Here is a 14,822-nt window from a genome sequence, read left to right on the forward strand (position 1 = left end):
ACTGAGCCAGCCAGATGCCCCCAAAATAATCTTCTTGAGAGGTTTACATGGTTACCTTTAGGGTGAGGCGAATGGGGGAAAGGGACTAGGAACTGCTATTTTAATTACCTGCATGAAAAATCTTTGTACAAATGTCTTTAAAAGGCAGCAGTACCCTTTCTTCAAATACCAAGTACCAATTAAGCTGGATGAAGGTGTTGTGGCCGGGGTGGGGTGGGGGCGTGCATGCAGCTGGACCCACAGCTCCTCCCAGGTTACATGGATGAAACCTTACCACCACTGATGGGGGGCGAATGATGCAGGACCCAAAGGGACCTGCCCTCCAATGCATTCCTTGTCCCTCATGGCGTTTCTACAACGGAATATCCTTTTTGTTACTGAAATATTACCGAAGAGTGAACTCCAAAGGCAGCTATGGTCTCTGTGGATGACTCCTGCCTTTGGAGTCAGAAGCCCTGGAGTCAAAGCTCCTCTCTGCCTCTTACCTCCGACCACTCACTAACATATGCGGGTCAGCTTCCTTAACTATGAAACAGAGATTGTGCCTTGACTTAACAGGGCTGCGGTGAGAACAAATTAAAAAAAAAGGAAGTAAACGCGCTTTGTAAATCGTGGTATATAACTTGCGTGTATGGAGGAGCGTTACTTGCGACTCTCCCGTGCTCACACTGCATAACTTTGACTTCTTTCCCCAGTGGCATCCAGAGTCCTTTCGTTGGTGCGTGAGCCAGAAATTCCCTGGCATGTTCGTTGCCTGGTACATCTGGTATACAGTCTTCTGGCTTAGTCTCATCTTCCTAAAAAAGGAAACAACGTGTCCACAACGTGGCAAAAAAAAGCAGGGGCATTCTCTCCCACCTGCTTCAGGACACAGCCCTGCCTGCCCTTCTCATGGGCTGGACACGCCATGTCCTCCTAAGTTACCCTCTCAAGTACTAGAAAGACAGACAAATTATACCTGACAGAAAAGCCAGAAATAAATGTACCAGAAGAACTGTATCATGAAAATGTCATAGCTACTCTTAGGGAAATATTACTCAGGAATGATTTGTGAGTTCCAAATCCCGATTCTAGATCACAAAAATGAGATTCAGATCACAAACTTTCCTGCTACCTTAAAAGCCTTGTGGAATGAAGCAAAGTACAGAATTAAACAAGATTTCCTGAAATAATAAAAATAACATGTTAAATTAAAAAAGATTACTATCCCTCGGAGACCACTGTCATGTTTTACAATCTTGCACCTGCTGTATTTATGAAGTGTGCTTTCACCACCAAATAACTTCATTACATATTTAAGGTATTATTATTATTTTTTTTACCGTCTGATTGTTTTCAGTTCCCAGGAATGAAAGGTTTGTAATCTTTTCTTTTCATTGAATGTGAGCAAGCAGAAAGCTGTCCTGGCCTCCACTGAGCCCTTTAAGTCTCCCTCCCAGAGATACTGGACTCTAGGGCCAGGTGCCGCCGCAGAGTGGGGGTGGGGGGTTGAGGGGCAGGGGTGGTGAGGGGGGTGTCCTGCACCAGGGGCTGGACAGAGGACCTTCCAGTCTCCTCAGAGACTACTGTTCTCTGAGCTGATGATACTCGGGAAACCAGCACCAAGTCAGAGAAAGGGCACAGCTGTGAAAAGATGCAGCCACAGCAAGAGAGAGAGGGCGGGAGAAGGGGACTGATCGCTGATGAACATGTGGGGCTGCCACCGTTTCTTAGGGAACAGACACACGGCTGATTACATTTCTACAAAGGCACAGGCTGGACACAGAAAGCCCAAAGTGTATGAACTGACTGGCATCTGCAGGGAGAAGCAGGGTTACCATAAAAGGGCGTCCAAAACCTTATGCAACAGGTTTTTATAAGAAGTAACTGAGTCTGAGCACTGAGTCAAATATGTCTAAGAGAATGACCAAAGGCACAAACTTCACACTGACCTTGATAAGCCCAGGAGGAGGTTTTTCATAACTAGAAAGGAAAAGAAAAAACATCATCCATCATGTTAACAGGAACGTAACACATTTTAGTGAGTACTGCAGACCAAAATAAAAAGGATATTTTTAGTAAAACCTCAAAACTACATTATGTCTAAAGCAGTTAATAAAATATGCCCAGCCGTCAGAGATCCCATATAAATAAACTGATGCTACACCACATCCTGTGGAGATCTAGAGCTGAAATTCACTGAGGTAATAATTAACTTTGTGTCTAAGCACAAGGATTTTATTGTTGAAGAAGAGAAAGCCAGAGGGGCAGTGGGGGGTTCAGTGGGTTAAGTGTCTGACTCTTGATTTTGACTCAGGTCATGATCTCAGGGTCCTGGGATTGAGTCCCATGTGGGGCTCTGTACTCAGCAGGGATTCTGCTTATTCTTATCCAACTGGATATTTTTCTCCTAAAAAAAGAAAGAACAGGTACAATAAGGGAAACTAAACTTAATTCTCAGGAAATACTGAAGGTTCACCTTGAGAACTTACTCGTTACACAAGTATCCAGACAACAATTATGCCAGGTATAGTGCTAAGTATCAGAAGAGAGAACTAAGGGCATAGAAAACTAATCTGTTATATGGGCCCCTTAATCCTCCCTCAAAAGATGAGGTAATCTACATGATAAGACTCCCTACTCTTCCTAAGGGAAAGTGACCTGGCCTGGAACAATCCTTCTTTTCTTTTGCTAATAACTTCATTCACCACCCTCCTTATAGAAATCTTCCATTTTGTGCAACTCTTTAGAGCATCTCTCTACTTGCTAGATGGGATGCTGCTGGATTCATGAATCAATTAATAAAGCCAATCAGATCTTCAAATCTACTAGGCTGAATTTTTGTTCTTTAACACAGGTATAAAAAATTTGGTTTGACTTCTGATTCATTCTCACTGCTGTGTACTTTGGACAAGTTATTTAACCCTTCCGAGCCTCAATTTCCTCATTGGTGAATATGTCACAGCAAACATCTCTTCCATCTCTGGAAAAGGCACTTCACAATGCTGGCTTCTGCTCCTTCTGTTGAAAGCAAGTCATTGCTCTCAGCAGCTTCATGAGGCCGCTCAGGACTGGAGCACTAGCATCACAAAGGCCAAGATGTGGACCAGCAAAAGTGCCTGGCTATCCCAAGCCAGTCTTCACATCTTTTGATAGATCTTCACCTTTACTGGGATTTGCTGGCTGCTCCTAAGTGGAGGTGGGCAGAGACCCGGCAGTGGACTTCCCACAGACACCATCCCCAGCTGGGCTTACTGCCTTTCTAGGCCATGGGACTCAGAGACTCCTTTTCCATATCTGGCTGCGGGAATCACTGCCTTTTCCCCTCCATGTACATGGTACATCAGCATTCAGCCAAGTCTATCCCCATTCTCTTGTGCGGCTCATAAAATATGCCTTTATTATAGATATTAAATTATCATGTTACTATCTCAGAATAAGGTAGGGCACGCCAGGGACTCTGACATCTTTTTTCTCCAACATCAGTTCCAACATTTTTCCTCACTGATTCCAATAACTGGAAGCTATACCAATTAAGAGGCTGAATTGGGACAATTACCCAGATCTCGTGACATCTAGAGTTCTTTCATTGAGCTGCAACCACTGTTCTAAGTCAGCAATGCATTTCTTGTATTAATAACTAGTCATGGGTTAAATAAATTGTGCAAGGGCGCACAGCCAGAGCCCAAGTGCTCACTTGTACATGACTGTTAGTACATGTCTAGCTGAATCCAGTAATTATTCTAGCACTATGTTTGTCACTAGAAAACAGAAGACTCCAGGAACACTTTAAATTCAGAGATTGAGTACAATTTGATTTGGGTACAAATACTGTTCTAAATCCAGTTTTCTCTAAAATTTCCCCCCCACATTGCTCAATTACCCACTTATTTATTGCAATAAAATTTATATACCATACTTCCCTCTGTTTTGACAATGCCCTCCTCAACCTAAAGCAAAATACTATGAGGCTAGAGGGAGGTAGTAACAAGGACAATGACCTCATGCCCTCTCTGAGGCAGGGATTGGATTGAGTGTGTGCAGATATTAAATGCATACACATTTGGTTGTTGATGCTGGGAACATTCATGTGGTGGCAGATAATTCTAAGGAGTCTGTGAGGGGAATGTAAGCTAGGAGTCAACATCTGAGCCACGCCCTGACATTCACCAAGTTAATGGGAAACAGAGCTACAGGGTTTTTAATCACGAATTTTAGCAAGGATAAACCTCCATCATCTGGTTTGCAGACCAGGAATCACTTTGTTAAAGCAGAAAACGTCTCCTGTCTGTGCTCAGCAGCACCCAGGCACCAGACTGGCCAGGCCCTCCTTATTTCTAGCCAGGGACTGAACTGAGAGAGACCCAAAAGCCTGAGAGACAGGAAGCAAATTCTGAGGCTGGGTGTCTGTGTACTCAAAGAGTGTCTCAAACTCTTAAAGGGATTTGTCCTCCTCTTCTAGAAGGAGAAATACATTAGCTCAGATCTGTGCCTTAACCTTGTAAACGTCCAGGGAAGGACTCATTTTAATACTTCAGAACGGCTGCAAAGTATAGAAACACTTAATGATTTAATGTTTTCTTTATCCTGACTCTTCTTATGCTTTAAAGACCCTTCAGAACAGATTAAGTATTGGAGGTTACAGGGTTAGAGAAAATTGACCAAGGGAAAAGTGGAATGCCTTTCCTTTGGCCCTTCTCTTAAGATGTGAAAGAAAACAACTTTAGTGGATGTGATATTGCAACTTATAGTAAGAAATATGTATTTGGTCTTCACTGTTCTGACACTCAGGTCTTAAAACCTTGTAATTTCCTATACAAAGGCCATAGGAGCATCTTTTCTTATAATATTTAGTTTTGTCACAGTTCCTGAAGTAAGTCCAGAGCTATGAAGGTGAAATTTTGTTATTCATAACAAGCCCCTTTCAACCAAACTGTTTATGTTAATGAAATCACTTTTGGAAAGCTCCTAAAGATGAGGACTGGTTGCCAGGGGAACCACTTCTGTGATTAGAGGGTTGGAACTTTCAGCCGTACCTCCAGGGAGATTGAATTAATCACCAATGGCCACTGATTAATCAATCATGCCTATGTAATGAAGCCTCTATAAAACAACAACAACATACCCCAGAGTGCCTGGGTGGCTCAGTAGGTTAAGCGTCTGCCTTCGCCTGGGGTCATGATCCCAAGGTCCTGGGATCCAGCCCTAGGTAGGGCTCCCTGCTCAGCAGGGAGCCTGCTTCTCCTCCTCCCTGCTCCTGCTCTCTCTCTCTCTCACTCTCTTTCTCTCAAATAAATAAAATCTTAAAAAAAAAAACCAACAAAAAACTGGGGCGCCTGGGTGGCTCATTCGGTTAAGTGACTTCCTTTGGCTCCGGTCATGATCCCAAGCTCCTGGGATCGAGTCCCACATCAGGCTCCTTGCTCAGTGGGGAGCACGCTTCTCCCTCCTCTGCTCCCCCTGCTTGTGCTCTCTCTCTCTCTCTCTCTCGATCTGTCAAGTAAGTAAAATCTTAAAAAAAACCCACAAAAAACAAAAACCCAAAAATGGATTTCAGAGACCTTCAAGGTTGAACACATGGAGGTGTGGTGTATCTGGAGAGGACATGGAAGCTCCATGCCCTTTCCCACACATCTTAACTCTATGTATCTGTTCCATCTGGCTGTTCCTGAGCTATAACCTTTTATAATAAATCAATAATCAAGTAAATAAAATGTTTTTCTGAGTTCTATGAGCTGCTCTAGCAAATTAACCAAACCAGAGGAGGGTGGTGCTAGGGAAACCTCTGCTGTACAGACAATAGGTTGGTAGCAACCTGGCCTTGGGACGCATCTAAAGCATGTGGAGAGGGGCAGTCCTGTGAGACTGAGCCCTTAACCTGTGGATTCTGATGCTGACTCCAGGTGGACAATGTCAGAATTAGATCTGTTAGACATGTACTTGGTGTCCTCTGAGAATAGGAGAATTTCTTGGTGGTGTTGGAAAAGTCCCACACAGTTAGAGTAGTGCTCTGAGTGTAGTACGAGTGTAGAAAAGAAAAACAGGAGTGTTTTTTCCTTTCTAGCAGAGGAAGGATGAGAAATGCCATGAATCGTTACAGAAAAGAAAACTTCCCTTTAGCTTCATCTCTGGATGCTTCCAAATAAGGATGGTGATGGAGGCTTCTCCACTCTCATCCTCGCCATCATTAATCCAGAGTTTTTCTAAAGGGACAGAGGAGGACTTAGTCCCTGAAGTTGTTTTGGGTATAAACAGAATTAACTTTTTAGATATGATATTTCCAGAGCAAATACTTCCACTATTTTCAGGTAGAAAGCCGTGGCATGCCAAATGCCTAGGCCTCTCTTAGCAAGAATAATGGAAATTTGCCTATATTATGAAGGTGATACAGTCCACCAGCAGCCATTCATTAGAAACATTAATGCTATCCTTTATGGATTGGGACTTAAGGGAGCTTGGAAGGGAGGAGGTAACATCTTCATAAATACCCAATAATCCAACAATACTTTCTTTTGCCACAGGAGGAGTACAAATAATATATGGCCAAACTAAAATCCACTTCCTGAAAAATATGTAAAAACTTTTGCCTAAGTGGAAAAGGAGTGTGATGAGAACTGACCACACATTTTTTTTTTTTTTTAAGATTTTATTTATTTATTTGACAGAGATAGAGAGCACAAGTAGGCAGAGTGGCAGGCAGAGGGAGAGGGAGAAGCAGGCTCTCCGCTGAGCAGGGAGCGGACGTGGGGCTCGATCCCAGGACCCCGGGATCATGACCTGAGCCGACGGCAGCTGCTTAACCGACTGAGCCAGCCAGGTGCCCCCTGACTACACATTTTGAAATCTGTTATTAATAGCAATGGACTGGGGCACCTGGGTGGCTCAGTCGTTAAGCGTCTGCCTTGGCTCAGGTCATGATCCCAGGGTCCTGGTATTGAGCCCCACATCGGGCTCCCTGCTCAGCAGGAAGCCTGCTTCTCCCTCTCCCACTCCCACTGCTTGTGTTCCTGCTCTTGCTACCTCTCTGTCAAATAAATAAATAAAATCTTAAAAAAAAAATAGCAATGGACTTTCCTAAAAAGTCCATTTTACAACTGTTTCTCCAAATTTAAAGGAACATGGTTGGTGTTTTTTCCGAGGGCTTGACAATTCTTTAGTTTATGTAACATGTTAAAAAAGATATTTCTCAAAGTCTAAAGTAATAGTTAACTATTAAAATTATTTAACTATTAAATATAACATATCTGAGCGGTGCCTGGCTGGCTCAAGAGGTAGAGCATGTGACTCTTGATCTCAGGGTTGTGAGTTCAAGACCCACGCTGGGTGTAGAGATTACTTAAACAAACAAACAAAACCCAACCAGACCTAGAATGGGAGTGTGTTTATTGTGTAGTTGGTTTCTGCGCTGTGACAGTTGAGAAGTGTGCACTTTTTGTAGTTAATCCTTAGAATTAAAAAAAAAAAAAAAAAAAAAGTTGGTGGAGGCCCATTACTTTGTACCATCTGTGAAGCCTTGCTATTATATCATTCACATTGTAATAAGTTTCTCTGAGCAGTATGAAGACTAAATTTAGATAATAGAGGAAAAACTTATCTTCCCAAATGGGCATGGGGAAAGAAATCTTTATTTTCCCAAGTGCTTAAAAATACTCTTGTATTTCTGAGTGCTGGCATAGGATTTCTTTTGGAAGAGTCCTTCGTGTAAGCATAGTCAATTCCAGTTGTTCCCACAGCTTGCTCCTATGGGGTGGAAGGCAGAGATGAAAATGCCACATATATACAGAATCTCCATTCTGTTATGTCCAGCAGACAAGGGACACTTGAATAGGGTTGGAGCTTGGTTAGAGCACAGGGTGAAAGATTCAGATGCCTCTGGGGTCCTGGCAGGTATGGTCAAAAGGTAAGAAAAGGTAAGGTCAAGTGTAAGAAACTGACCAGAGGAGTGTGAGGGGACCTAATGAGGGCAACCAGGGGGTAAAAGAATTTGAATTCAATCTGTGAAAACCCACTATGGGGCTTCCCATTTTACATGGCTGGCTGGACAACTTAGTTATTTGCCTTCCTTTTCATTGCAGTCTGATATCCCTACAGTGAGACTTACCAGTCAATAAACCAGCAACTTTGCATTCTGTCTCCCAACTGCTCCCTTCAAAATAGCTTTATAATGCCTCCCTCTTAATGGGGAAGATCCAAGGATCCCTGCACATTAGGAAAAAACCTCTAAGTGAAAGAAATCTCAAGAAAAGTCAAAGAAGAAATAGACAACAAAGAAGAAAGCAAATGAAAAAAAAAAATGAGTATCCTCAAAGATGACAGATTTGTTATTGAGGAAACAATAGGATATTATGAGAAAAAGAATTCTCAGGCCAAGAAGCTCTTCAAAGTTAAAAATTAAAACTTAAAAGTGCAATGGTGGGAAGATTGGAAGATAAATCTTTTAGAAAGTAGAATGAAAAGAGGATCACAGAAGTCTAAGAGTACGAAAAAACAAAATGGAGGGAAGGAAATTAAAACACAGATCATATATGAATATTAAATACCCACGAAGTATTGAGAAAATTAAAAAAAATATGAAATCTGGTGAGAAAAAGTTCACATCATGAAATTGCAAGGGGCAGCTGGGTGGCTCAGTTGGTTAAGCAACTGACTCTTGATTTCAGGGGGAGCAGCAAGCAGAGGGGAAAGCAGGCTCCCAGCCAAGCAAGGAGCCCAGTATGGGACTTGATCCCAGGACTCCAGGATCATGACCTGAGCCGAAGGCAGACACTTAACCAACTGAGCCACCCAGGGACCCCACCCCAATGCACTTTTTATAGGAAGTTACATAATATACTTAAACAAAATGAGATAAAGAGAGAAAGAGAAGACACAGGGTCCAGAAATGGGATCCAGGACAGGAGAGTGACGAAGGCAGTTGTACACCAGGTCTAGAAAGTAACCAGAATGTACTGGAGGAGAACAGAAGGAAGATTTTTGGTTTTAAAAACAAACAAATTGATAAGACTGTCTGATATGTAGGAACAAGTAGAAAAAGTACTCTCAGCCTTTAGAGTCTTTCAGATAAAATTAGTAGCAGGTAATAGTAAATTCAAGCAAATGAAAAAAATTGAGGTGCTTATTAACTAGATGAAAAACAACAATTGTGCTAGAAAGCAAAACAAATCACAGAACACCCTTTGGCTCAAAAGTGAACAATACTGAATAGTTATAATAATGCTAATACCAACTATTGATTTAACAAAAATTATCATGGAGCTATATTGGAAGGATGGATGCAAGAAGGGTAGGGAAAGAGAACTAAACCCTCATGTATGTGACATACATATAGGTAATGTCTATTGTTCAATCTAAAAAAGCAGCATAAGCATATAATTGGGAATAAGTAGTTAAATCCCAGAAGAAAAAACGGTTTCCTTATGGTAAACTTGGTTGGAGGGAGGGTTGCAGGGAGTGTGTGGGTGACTATAGAACAGGGATGTGAACCACTATTTTTTGAAATTAGTCTCTTGGTACTATTTGATGTTTAAAGTATTACTCTAAAAATAAAAATTCTGATTTAAAAGCAAACAAGTCCCTGAATTAGCCAAACCAAATATGTCAGCAGCCCAGAAAGTTTAAATCCCTGAAGTGGAAAAATCCAACTGGTTTGGGAATCAGACCTGGGTTCCTCTTTAGTTTTGCTAGTTTACAGGTCAATGTATCCTTGATCAGGTTACTTAACTGCTGAACCTGCATTTCCTCATCTGCAAAAAGAGGTTATAATCTCTCTGATGTCTATGAGTGCTTTGTGAGCTACAAATAAATGTATAGTGTTAACCACTACCTGGTATCCCACAGTTAAAGATACTGAGGGTCAGACTGGGCTCTGCGAAGCTCAGGCTTATCTAGAGAAAGATATTTGAACATCTGCATTGCACAGGACAGGGCCACAGAGGGCTCAAAGGGGCCAGGACTCTGGGTGCTAGCAATGCAGCACCTGTATCCTGAAACGACTGCCTTACTGAGTTGAAATTCAGCTCAAGGGTCACACTGAAAAGAGCAGGCCAGCCTCCAACAGTGCAATGCATTTTGTGTCAAAGCTCCCAGGTTAATTATAAAGAATCTGAATCCTTCCAGGACGTTTCCTTACATCATCATCTTAGCTTAGGTAATGCAAGTGCCTGAAATAGAAACGAAGTATGTAGGGAAGAACTCCGTGAGCACCAAACTTACAAGTTTGCCTTCGAAAGCTAATTACAGAAAGACAGAATCACAGAAAAGAACTGGAAGGTCATGAATCCACCTCCCACTGATGTTGCAACCTCCTTTACAACCTGCCCTCCTCCCGCGGGTTCTGGGCTCTCCCCGAACCCGCTGGAGCTGGGGGCACACGGGGCCCCTTTAAGTCAGGCCATGCTGACCAGCAACCACAGGAGACTCTGGTCCTAATTCTTTTTGTTGAGCTGGAACTGGCCTCTTCGTAGCCCCCACCGTTCATGCTGGTACAACCACCACCACCACCACCACCAACCCTCAGGAGTAAAGAGAACAAGTCTCCACTCTCTTCCACCTTTGGGATCTCTAGGGACAAGTCCCTCACCCCATTCTCCAGCCCTCCCCTCCCCAGCGCACTAAGGGTAGGGGAGGGCGTGTTCTCTTCCCTTCCTAGCAGCGGATGAAGAGAATGGGGGTTTTATCCGGCTCCCGGGGGGCCCTGTCAACCGCCAACCCTGAAAGGGCAGGACGGCGGCGCTCACTGCCCCTGCCGCGTGTCAGTCCCCAAATCCCCACCGAGCGCCTACTCAGTGCCGCACGGTCCTCAGCGCCAAGCAGAGCCCCGGCCGCACGCCGACCTCGGGCGGGGGGAATAAAGCCCGAGCTTCCCTGCCGGCCCAGGCCGCTCGGCGCGCCGGGGCAACGGCCCTCCCCTCCCCGGGGAGGCGCGACTGGAAGGCCGGGTGCCGGGGCCGCACGGGTCCCCGGGGACCCAGCCTCCCGCGCCCCCGCGGCGCCGGCCCACCCGGACCCCGCGCCTGGCGGAGGAGCGCGAGCGGCGCGGACTCACAAGGACTCCAGGTGCTTGAGCTGCTGCAGCTGCTGCGCGTCGTGCCGCCGCCGCTTCTGCTCCCGGCGCCGCTGCAGCTCCTGCTCGGCCGGCTCCCGCGGCCGCCGCACGCCCCCGGCCCCCGCGTCGTCGCGCCGCGGCCGGGAAGACATCGCGGCCCGCGCGGCTGAGGCGGCCCCCGCGGCGTGCCTGAGGCGGCTGAGGCGTTGGGAAGACGGCACTTCCTCCGCGCCGCGGCCGGCCGGCCCCGCAGCGCCCCCTCCCGCCGCCCGCCCGGGCCCGGCCCGCTGTCCCCGCCGAGGCCTCCCGGTCCCCGCCTCCCGCCAGGCCTCCCCGCCGCCTCCCGCGTCGTGGCCCCAAGTCCGCGCTCAGAGCGCCGTGGCCCCGCCGCCAGGCCGGCCGGGGTCGGAGCGCGCCCCCTGGCGGCGGCCGCGAGCGCGGCGGGCTGGGGCTGGGGGTGGGGGAGGCCTGCGGGGCAGCCGGGGAGCCCCGCCCCCCGCGCGCGCCCCTCCCCTGGGAGGCCTGGGGACCCGTGCGCGGCGGCTTTGTGGCCCCCCTGGCTAGACGCGGGCTGCTGCTCCTTGGGGCTGGGATTCACCCAGCTTTGAAGAAAGCAAGACACCCCAGAGAAATTCTCTTTTTCCAGAACGTCGTTAAAACGTAGTCAGCCTGCAGTGTATCTAGACAAGGTTTGGGTGCTAGACTGAAAGCCATAGACACTGAGCGCTTTTCATGTGCTCGTTATTGAGCTAAGCCCGCAAGAAAAATTGATTTAATCTTTAAAAACTTACTAAGTGCTGTTATTACCCGTATGTATTACCCTTATTTTATACATAAGAAGGAGGCGGAGAGAGTTCAATAACATGCCCGAGGATGCAGAAGTAGAAGTCGTGGAGCCAGGCCGCGAAGTGTTAAAGTGCTTAACTAAGTTGCATTTTGTAACTGTATCTGGTTATGATCACTGTTTTAGCTTTAACATAATGGAAGAAAGCACAAACGAAGTAAAAGTAACCGCACAGGGACTATTCCCCTCAAATGTGGCATTCAATATGGTTAATTCTTAAAATATATGAGGAGCTCCTTTGTATTTATTAGAGAAAATCTAAATGAAGGAATGCACAAGGTCTATGAACAGAAACACAGTATTACACTGGTATGTCCCAGAGCTTGGAAATCAGGTTCTCCCCCTGGAGGGAGAACTGGTGCATAAACCAATCTAGCAGTTGATGCAAGTTACCTGAACCAGTAAGTGCCCCATAAATACCCTGGCTGTGAGGTGTTCAAGTCTGGTTTTCTGGGTCTCCCAGAGGTTTGATGAACTACCTGATTTCCTTGAAACTAGTTTTTGTTTAACCAGCTAGAATGGATTCTGTTATCTGTGACTAAAGAACTCTGTCAGAAACAATGTTTGATTGCAAAGTTAGTTTTTTTTTTAAGATTATTTATTTATTTATTTGAAAGCAAGAGAGACAACATGAGCAGGGGGGTGGGGGTGGGTGTAAGACCAGAGGGAGGGGGAGAGGCAGAAGCAGACTCCCCACTAATGCAGAGCTCCATCCCAGGACCCTGGGATCATGACCCGAGCCAAAATCAAGTTGGATGCCTAATCAACTGAGCCACCCATGTGCCCCTCAAAGTTAGTGTTTAAAATCAACCTGGGGGGTGCCTGGGTGGCTCAGTCGTTAAGCGTCTGCCTTCAGCAGGGTCCTGGGATCGAGCCCCACATCGGGCTCTCTGCTTAGCGGGAAGCCTGCTTCTCCCTCTCCCACTCCTCCTGCTTGTGTTCCCTCTCTTGCTGTCTCTCCCTCTGTCAAATAAATAAATAAAATCTTAAAAAAAAAAATCAACCTGGATGTCCTGATACTAAAGGAATATAATGGTAGTATAATTCATTATTTAGAAACATAAGGTTTCCTTCTTACACTTTAGAACAACCTCTTACAGTTCTCACACATGAGAGGTGAGGATACTCAATAGCTCAGTTTATGAATGGTGAAGTCCTTGGTCCCAGCTTGTGTGCAAGTCTCCATTCCTGGTGCAATTCCACATATTTGAGCACGTCTAGTCCATGTTTGAGGTGAGCGTTCCTGGATCCTGATAGTTTCAGGGCCCATGTAGTCTCCTGAGCAAGAACCCACCCACTAATGGTCATAGGCATCAGGCACCCAAGCTTGGCCAGCAGAAAAGCCACCCCAGGAGAGAAGGAACAACGCCAGTCATTTGGTTGGTGTAAGCCACTCAGATTTATCTCTGGTATGCACCATGGAGTTGTCTGAACTCTCGGGAGAGCCAGAAGATGTAAGGTTATAAAGGTGAAGGAAAGATTTAAAAAAAATTTCAAAAACATTCATTTATTCATTCATCAAACACTGAATTAGACCTGCTATGTGAATATGTTTTGAGTGCAGGGGAGAAACCAGTCTCTACCTTTGTGGAGCTTATATAAGAAAAATGTTGAACTGACTATTACCCATATATTAGAACTTCAGTTATGATCAGTTCTATGAAGATATATGGGGGTACTTATTCTAGTGGTGGTCCAGGAAGCCTTCCCAGGGGGAAGGGAAATACAAGCAGAGGCTTAAAGGATGAGTAGGAGCTGGTGGAGCAAAGGAAAGTATCTCAAGAGGCAGAGCAGCCTGTGGAAAAGGGGCTTCATGTACAGAAGAAATGAGAGAGAAGGTCACTGTGGGGCTGGAGCCTGGGGAGAAAGGAGAAGAGCCACGAAATGAGGCTGGAGAGGCAGACCGGACAAGATTGTCCAGGATCTTGTAGACCTTGTGAAGGACCTGGATCTCAAAGTAAGTGTGGTAGGAAGGTAATGAAGAAAATAAAGTTGGAAGAAGTCATTATCATATTTGAATTTTAAACATTTCTCTAGCTACCATATGGTTCCACACTATGTGATGCTACACATATTCTGCAGCTGTTAATGTGCCAAATCTGCCTTTATGACATTTCATTCATTCTAGAAATATTTATTTGGACTGGTAAATGCTACGTTCACGTTGTTCAAATTTTGGGTCAAGAGTCATTAGAGGATTGTGAAATCAACTGAGGGAATTGTGAAATCAACAGCAACATTGTAAACTATGAAATAAAAAAGGAAAGAACAGAAAGTGGAAATATCAGAGGGCATCATACGCAAATAAGTTAGGTATTATCTTTCCAAATTAATTTTGTCCTATGAGTTAAAGCAAAAAATAATTGACAGCTGTGTTCTGAATGTTAAATGATCCAACATGCTTCATATAGTGCCTGGCACATATATTTATTGTGTGCCTGGCTCAATAAATAATTGGCCTTGATGATGGGTATAGTCCTTTGTGTGTCTAATATGCATGAGGTTTAAAAGAAATAACATTTTTTGGGTGGGCAGTTCTGCTTTGGTGTGGCTAGATGGATCTCTGCAGTTAGCTGGTGGCTCTGCTGGGTTTGGCTGGTCTAGAATGACCTCACTCATGTGTCTAGAGGGGCAGTGGAGATGACCTGACAACATGTTTCTCATCATTCAGCAAGCTTCTACAGGTCATTCACATAGAAGTGGCTGCAGTATTTTCAAGAGAAGCACGAGAGGGAGAAGCACTTTTTGAAGCTTTGCTTGCATCATATTTACTAATGTTTCATTGACCAAGCAGGTCAAATTCAGATTTAAGGGTAGAGCTGCAAAATCACATTGTAAAGAAATGGGCACACAAAGATGGAAAAAAAAAACTACAGCTATTTTTGTAAATGATCACACTCATTAAGAGGAATATGGCACCAGCTGTTGAAAATAAACTTTTCATGCCAGAAATTA

At 44.9% G+C, this 14,822-nt stretch overlaps 1 protein-coding gene across 4 annotated transcripts in view; it reads right to left on the reverse strand.

The window, feature by feature from the left end:
- RP9 (RP9 pre-mRNA splicing factor) overlaps positions 1-14,822 on the reverse strand; it is a 31,723-nt gene that overhangs the window by 16,164 nt on the left and 737 nt on the right. For 2 of the 4 annotated variants that reach the window (XR_004682061.1, XM_035020884.1), the window contains exons 1-3: positions 11,024-11,209; positions 1,932-1,962; positions 647-797 (exon numbers count right to left, since the gene is read on the reverse strand). Coding sequence is in view for 3 of the 4 variants with exons in the window: in XM_035020884.1 (XP_034876775.1) it covers positions 647-797; positions 1,932-1,962; positions 11,024-11,175 (334 nt within the window). In the remaining variant the exon portion in view is untranslated. Of the gene's footprint in view, positions 1-627; positions 798-1,931; positions 1,963-11,023; positions 11,210-14,822 lie in introns of those variants that run through there. The other 2 variants (XM_035020885.1, XM_035020888.1) reach the window with 2 other exon arrangements.

The sequence above is a fragment of the Mirounga leonina genome, unplaced genomic scaffold, assembly GCF_011800145.1.
Source record: "Mirounga leonina isolate KUSES-001 unplaced genomic scaffold, KU_Mleo_1.0 Mir_174, whole genome shotgun sequence".
Taxonomy (NCBI): Eukaryota; Metazoa; Chordata; class Mammalia; order Carnivora; family Phocidae; genus Mirounga; species Mirounga leonina.